The sequence below is a fragment of the Anolis sagrei genome, chromosome 12 (genome assembly GCF_037176765.1).
Source record: "Anolis sagrei isolate rAnoSag1 chromosome 12, rAnoSag1.mat, whole genome shotgun sequence".
Taxonomy (NCBI): Eukaryota; Metazoa; Chordata; class Lepidosauria; order Squamata; family Dactyloidae; genus Anolis; species Anolis sagrei.
Genome location: NC_090032.1, coordinates 17,227,313 through 17,235,277, shown reverse-complemented (window position 1 = coordinate 17,235,277; position 7,965 = coordinate 17,227,313). Strand labels below are relative to the sequence as shown.

Here is a 7,965-nt window from a genome sequence, read left to right as displayed (position 1 = left end):
CAAACTCCACCAGTGTTCACATTTGGGCATATTGAGGATTTCTGCCAAATTTGGTCCAGACCCATAATTGTTTGATTCCACAGTGCTCTCTGGGTGTAGGTGATCTACAACTCGCAAAACTCAAGGTCAATGCCCACCAAACCCTTCCAGTATTTTCTGTGGGCTGTGGGAGTTGTGTGTGCCAAGTTTGATTCAATTCCATCGTTGGTGGAGTTCAGAATGCTCTTTGATTGCAGGTGAACTATAAATCCCAGCAACTACAACTCCCAAATGACAAAATCAATCCCCACCAACTCCACCAGTATTCACATTTGGGCCAAATTTGGTCCAGTGAATGAAAATACATCCTGTAGATATTTACATTATGATTCATAACATGATGTTATGGTTGGGGGTCACCACAACATGAGGAACTGTCTTAAGGGGTTGTGGCATTAGGAAGATTGAGAAATACTTTTTTTTGTTGTGTCAGGAGCCACTTGAGAAACTGCAAGTCGCTTCTGGTATGAGACAATTCTGGTGTGAGAGAACTTAACAATCTAATGTTGCTGCAGTGCTTTTCTCCTGCCAGAGAGGGCGCCAGAGAGAGTTCTTTTCCTCGCCTCCGCGCGCATGCGCATTGCTTTTCTTTTCTTCGCTCGATAATGTAATGTTGCTGCAGTGCTTCCTCTTGCCAGAGAGGGCGCCAGAGAGCGTTCTTTTCCTCGCCTCCGCGCGCATGCGCATTGATTTTCTTTTCTTTGCTCGATAATGTAATGTTGCTGCAGTGCTTCCTCTTGCCAGAGAGGGCGCCAGAGAGCGTTCTTTTCCTCGCCTCCGCGCGCATGCGCATTGCTTTTCTTTTACATTGCTCGATATAATGTTGCTGCAGTGCTTCCTCTTGCCAGAGTGGGCGCCAGAGAGCGCTTTCTTCTTCGCCTCCGCGCGCATGCGCATTGCTTTTCTTTTACTTTGCTCGATAATGTAATGTTGCTGCAGTGCTTTTCTCCTGCCAGAGAGGGCGCCAGAGAGCGGTCTTTTCCTGGCCTCCGCGCGCATGCGCATTGCTTGTCTTTTCTTTGCTCGATAATGTAATGTTGCTGCAGTGCTTCCTCTTGCCAGAGAGGGCGCCAGAGAGCGGTCTTTTCCTCGCCTCCGCGCGCATGCGCATTGCTTTTCTTTTGCTCCACATGTAATGTTGCTGCCTGCAGTGCTTTTCTCCTGCCAGAGAGGGCGTCAGAGAGAAAGATTGTTGCTCGTCACCGCGCACGCGCACTGACGCGGAAAGTCGCTTTCCACCTTGCCCTATAGGTAATGATCTAATGTTGATGTGGTGCGCTCTTCCTGCCAGAGAGGGCGCCAGAGAGAGAGAGAAAAAGAGTGATTCGTCTCCGACTGCGCATGCGTTGTAGCTCACATTTCCCCAGTCTAAGCAAAGCTTTGCAGAGAGCCAGCTGGGAGAGCATTGCCATGCCAAGGCTGGCATGTGGGAAGGACTTCCCTCTGAATTTGGACTTGTGAGTTGGTCTGCTCATGACACTGCCTTTGCTTTGCAAAAGGGGGAGAAGGATAGCCAGACTGATGGGCCAGGTTTAAGGACTCCATAGCCCATAATCCCTTTCCTGCTTGTGCCCATGCACTGCTCCTGCTTCCAGGCATTGGTGGCTGCCTTGGCTTTGGTGGCTGGCTTGCAGCTGCTATATCTAGCCCTGCTTTCGGGCCTCCATGGGCAAGATCAACGCTCCCGCTACGCCGAACTCTTCCAGGGCCGCCGGGCAGTGCATCACGATGGGCACAAAGAGCGGCTCAAGCGGGTCCTGGCCAGTGGTGGCCTCTTGGACGCCAGCGGTCAATACCGCATCTACCGGGACATGCTGCGGGGCGATTGGGATGGCCAGCGGAGCCCGGACGTGGTGCTGGTCACTCACACCAGCTTGGGCAACCTGCACCATGCCCAGCGCCTGGCCGAGCGGTGGCAGGGTCCCTTCTCGGTTGCCGTTTTCGCCCCCGGCGCGGCCGAGGTCCGCTTGGCCACTGCCACGATCTACGCCATCGCCGCCCTTTGCTCGCCCCTTCGGCAATTGATCCGGCTGCATTTGGTGTGCCACGCAAACCAGGTGGCCACTTTCCCTGAATCGGGAGCCGGGGATTTTGCCCGCCTTCAGACCTGCGGGGACGTCTTCGCCAAGCTGGCGCGGATAGGCTCCCATTGGCACAACTACGGCGCCAACGCATCGTACCCCAACAACTTGCTGCGGAACGTGGCAAAGAAGGCCGTGGGCGACCAGTGGGCTCTAGTCGTAGACATGGATATGGTGCCCAGTGAAGGTCTGCGAGAGGCCTTCCTGGCCTTGCAGAACGAGGTGGCGACGCCAGGGGTCTTTGTGGTGCCGGCCTTCGAGATCCGCCACACACGCCGCATCCCCGGCACCAAGGCGGAGCTGCTGCGGCTCTACCAGGTGGGCGAGACCCGGCCCTTCTACGAGGAACTCTGCCCCCGCTGCCAGGCCCCCACCAACTATTCCCGGTGGGTCAACCTCCCGGCCGGAGGACCCCTCCACGTGGCCTACGATGTGGAGTGGAGGGACCCCTGGGAACCCTTCTACATTGGACCCCCATCAGTGCCGCCGTACGACGAGCGGTTTAAACAGTATGGCTTCAACCGCATCAGCCAGGTAAAGCGTCCATTTCATTTGCAGGCAGCTACAGGTCATCACTCAGAATAATATACCGTTTCCCCAAAAATAAGACAGTGTCGTATCTTAATTTTTGATCTCAAAGATGCACTAGGTCTTATTTTCAGGGGATGACTTATTTTTCCATGAAGAAGAACGCACATTTGTTGGTGAAAAAAAATGAACATTTATTATATCACTCAGAATAATATACCATTTTACCAAAAATAAGACAGTGTTGTATCTTAATTTTTGATGCACTAGGTCTTATTTTCAGGGGATGACTTATTTTTCCATGAAGAAGAACGCTAATTTATTGGTTGAAAAAAAAAGAATATTTATTATATCACTCAGAATAATATACCGTTTTCCCCGAAAATAAGACAGTGTCGTATCTTAATTTTTGATGCACTAGGTCTTATTTTCAGGGAATGACTTATTTTTCCATAAAAAAGAACACACATTTATTGGTTGAAAAAAAAGAATATTTATTATATCACTCAGAATAATATATCATTTTCCCAAAAATAAGACAGTGTCATATCTTAATTTTTGATGCACTAGGTCTTATTTTCAGGGGGTGACTTATTTTTCCATGAAGAAGAACGCACATTTATTGGTTGAAAAAAAATATTTATTATATCACTCAGAATAATATACCGTTTTCCCCAAAATAAGACAGTGTCGTATCTTAATTTTTGATGCACTAGGTCTTATTTTCAGGGAGTGACTTATTTTTCCATAAAAAAGAACACACATTTATTGGTTGAAAAAAAGAACATTTATTATATCACTCAGAATAATATACCGTTTTCCCAAAAATAAGACAGTGTCGTATCTTAATTTTTGATGCACTGGGTCTTATTTTCAGGGAATGACTTATTTTTCCATAAAAAAGAACACGCATTTATTGGTTGAAAAAAAAGAATATTTATTATATCACTCAGAATAATATACCGTTTTCCCAAAAATAAGACAGTGTCGTATCTTAATTTTTTATTGCTCTAGGTCTTATTTTCAAGGGATGACTTACTTTTCCATGAAGACGAACGCACATTTATCGGTCGAAAAAAATGAACATTTATCACTATTTATTATATAGTTGTCACTATATAATAAATATACTGGCCCTCATACACAGGGCCACAAAAAATAAGGGCTGTAAAGTACCTGGCTCTCACACATTGTCTGGAGACTGTAACCATCATCCACAGCAGTTCCTGAACCATTGTACAGCAGGGATGGTATTACAGCGTCCCGCCACCAAGGGGAGCATGCTTCCAAACAAAAACTTTGCTAGGTCTTACTTTCGGGGGAGGCCTTATAGTTTGCAATTCAGGGAAACCTTTACAATGTCTTATTTTCAGAGGATGCCTTATTTTTGGAGAAACAGGGTACTTACTTAGGTGATCCCTCATAGTCTGAGGACGACGGCTTTCCAAGTGTAGTGTCTTGGAGGTGGATACATAGGTGACTGTAGAGCCCTATTCTTGACTCGCATGTTCTTCCACAGTGAGGACATCGGTTTCCAGGTGGAAGGCGGGCACAATTAGTATTGGCTTGATGCGCCTTCCTCTTGGCACCTTTCTCCCTTTTGCCCTCCATTCCTGCCTCTTCAAATTCCGCAGCACTGCTGGTCACAGCTGACCTCCAATTAGAGCACTCAGTGCCAGCACTTCCCAGTTCGTTTTTGGTGTCTCTGCCACAGTTTATAAGGTTGGCTTTAAGCCCATCTTTAAATCTCTTTTCCTCTCCACCAACATTCTGTTTTCTGGGTTGTTGTAGGTTTTTTCGGGCTATATGGCCATGTTCTAGAGGCATTCTCTCCTGACGTTTCGCCTGCATCTATGGCAAGAATCCTCAGAGGTAGTGAGGTCTGTTGGAACTAGGAAAATGGGTTTATATATCTGTGGAATGACCAGGGTGGGACAAAGGACTCTTGTCTGTTGGAGCTAGGTGTGAATGCTTCAACTGACCACCTTGATTAGCATTTGATGGCCTGGCAGTGCCTGGAGCAAACTTTTGTTGAGAGGTGATTAGATGTCTCTGATTGTTTCCTCTCTCTTGTTTTTCTGTTGTAATTCTTGAGTTTTTAAATACTGTTAGCCAGATTTTGTTCATTTTCATGGTTTCATCCTTTCTGTTGAAATTGTCCACATGCTTGTGGATTTCAGTGGCTTCTCTGTGTAGTCTGACATGTTGGTTGTGAGAGTGGTCCAGCATTTCTGTGTTCTCCAGGTTGGTTCATCAGGCGCTCTGCTATGGCTGACTTCTCTGGTTGAAGTACTCTGCAGTGCCTTTCATGTTCCTTGATTCTTGGTCATTCCACAGATATATAAACCCATTTTCCTAGTTCCAACAGACCTCACTACCTCTGAGGATGCTTGCCATAGATTCAGGCGAAACGTCAGGAGAGAATGCCTCTAGAACATGGCCATATAGCTCGAAAAAACCTACAACAACCCAGTGATTCCGGCCGTGAAAGCCTTCGACAATTCTGTTTTCTATTCTTGAGTTGGGAGTAGAGTAACTGCTTTGGGAGATGGTGATTGGGCATTCAAACAATGGCATTCAGTCCAGTTGAGTTGATTGCCTAGGACCATCACTTCAATGCTGGTGGTCTTTGCTTCTTCCAGCACGCTGACATTTGTCCGCCTGTCTTCCCAAGAGATTTGCAGGATTTTTCAGAGGAATCGTTCCAGGAGTTGAGTGTGACATCTGTAGACAATCCACGTTTCGCAGGCATATAACAGGGTTGGGAGGACCTCATGGGCCACCCAGTCCAACCCCCTGCCAAGAAGCAGGAATATTGCATTCAAATCACCCCTGACAGATGGCCATCTAGCCTCTGTTTAAAAGCTTCCAAGGAAGGAGCCTCCAGCACACTCCAGAGCAGAGAGTTCCACTGCTGAACGGCTCTCACAGTCAGGAAGTTCTTTCTTGTAGTTTGAAGCCATTGTTCCGCGTCCTAGTGTCCAGGGAAGGAGAAAACAAGCTTGCTCCCTCCTCCCTGAGGCTTCCTCTCACATATTTATACATGGCTGTCATATCTCCTCTCAGCCTTTTCTTCTTCAGGCTAAACATGCCCAGCTCCTTAAGCCGCTCCTCATATGGCTTGTTCTCCAGACCCTTGATCATTTTAGTCGCCCTCCTCTGGACAAGATGAATGAAGATGGTGTGCAGAAGTCATTGATACTGTGTATATGTTTAACTGTTAGAATATGTTTGTGTTGGTAACAGTAGCTGAAACTAGAGTTAACTGGTTGTATCCACGGTAGCGTTGCCAAGGAGACCAGGCAGGAGAGTGAGAAGTGGGCGGAGCCAAGCAAGAAAATGTTATCTGCATCTTTGAAAAGAGTTAGTTGAGGGTTGGCAGTTGAGAGTTTAGAGTTGGAGTTTGGAGTTAGCAGTTGAGAGAGGAGAGTGGAGAGTGGAGAGCAGTGTGAGTATAGCCAGAGTTTTCTTCAGTCTAGGAAGGCTGAAGGGAGAAACCTAAATAGTTTCTTTAGTCAGAGAGGACTAAAGGAAGCTTGTTTAGATCACTAGTCAGGGAAGGACTGGGGATCTGGGATTTGATCAGGAAAGGATCAAATTGGAAGGCTATTCACATTAGGAAACATTGTTTAATAAAGTGCTTCACCTCAGTAAAAGACAATCACAAGTTGTGTCATTTAGAAGAGTGAACTGTATTGCAAACCAAGTTACATTCAAAGTTCTATAAGTTATCCCAAGTTATTTAACAGCCTGCAACCATACGCTTTGTACAAAATAAACTTATTAACTTTTGTTGAAGACCGTGTCATCTCCATTAATCTGCGTCAGGGGAGCCAGTTCTCATCGGCGATACCTCACATTCGTGGCAGTTACCTTAATCTACAAGTAATAATTGGCCTCCCCTACAAGAAATTCTTATCAACAATTGAGGCCTGAGATTAATTACATCCATAATCATCCACACCTGAATAATTGGTGGCAGAATTTAAGAACAGTCTGTGCAATTGGTGTCAGAGGGTGGGTTCTTTAAAGTTAAAAACCCTATACCCTGTCTGTTGTTGGAATAGCACCTTCGCAATTGGCACAATTGTACAACTGGTGCATGCAGACTTTGCAGATGGAAAATAGAGCTGGGGCAATAACACATCCCTATTTGACACCTGATTCCACCTTAAATGGGTCAGAATAATAATAATGATGATGATGATGATGTCATGGCTAGATGACTGAGGCCCAGCGGCTCCAGGGTTGTTGTGATGGTACTAATGGAGGAGAAAGGCATTTAAAACACTTTGGAGGATGTGCTATTGTAACTTCTTGATGTTGTTTTCTACCCCAAAAAAGGCTTGTGAGCTGCATGTGGCGGGCTTCCACTTCTCGGTCCTGAGTGACGCCTTCCTGGTCCACAAGGGCTTCAAAGTGTCTGGCGAGTTCCACCCACAAAAGGACGCCGAAAACCAGCGCAACAAAGGGCTCTTCCGGCAATTCAAGCAGGATCTGAAGGTCCGGTACCCCTCTTCGCCCCGACGGTGCTGACTCTGTATCTCCAATAAGTCACAAAGAACGATATGCCTCTGCTGATGGACTGTGCGGGAAGGAAAGCCTTGACCGAAAGGCTTCCACTCAGGATCAGGATGTAAATCAGGCAGGGAATGATATAGGGTTTGGACTGCTCCAAATAGGTTCGTTGCTGCTAGAAGGCTTTGGGACTGGGAAGAAGGTGTATGTTGTCTTATGCTGAGTCCATTTGGCCCCTTGTGGTCAACGGTCTCTCTCCAGGAAAGCAAATCCCAGGAGATGGACTCCTACAAAGGTTAAGGCCTAGTTCTGGAGGAAATAACCCATATGGTCAAGGTTGTTTTCAACACATAGTCACAATGCTAGCATATGTGTTTGTGTGTGTACACAGTAGAGTCTCGCTTATCCAACGTAAACAGGCCAACCTAAAAGGAGGGTGTCAGATAAGAGAGTTGGATAAGATGGAATGTTGGATAAGCATAGGTCGGATAAGTGGGAGTACTGTACACACACACACACACACAGAGTGTGTATGTATGCACACATTTTCTTTGTGGCTCTTTTATTCCTTTCTCCAGCTCCATCATATGCCTTTCCCCCTCTTCTTTCCTTCCTTTCTTCCTTCCCTTCCTTTTTTAATTCCCTCCCTTCCTTCGTCCTTTCTTTCTTCTTTCCTTTCCTTCCCTCCCTCCCCTTTTTGCTTTTCTTTTCTCTTAGAATCATAGAATCAAAGAGTTGGAAGAGACCTCATGGGCCATACAGTCCAACCCCATTCTGCCAAGAAGCAGGAATAATGCAT

At 46.4% G+C, this 7,965-nt stretch overlaps 1 protein-coding gene across 1 annotated transcript; it reads left to right on the top strand.

Annotated features, from left to right (window-relative positions):
* Positions 1-1,374: 1,374 nt before the first annotated feature.
* B4GAT1 (beta-1,4-glucuronyltransferase 1) lies at positions 1,375-7,965 on the top strand. Its single transcript, XM_060758394.2, has 2 exons — positions 1,375-2,654; positions 6,993-7,965. The coding sequence occupies exons 1-2, from the start codon at positions 1,614-1,616 to the stop codon at positions 7,182-7,184; spliced, it is 1,233 nt and encodes a 410-aa protein (XP_060614377.2). The 5' UTR covers positions 1,375-1,613; the 3' UTR covers positions 7,185-7,965.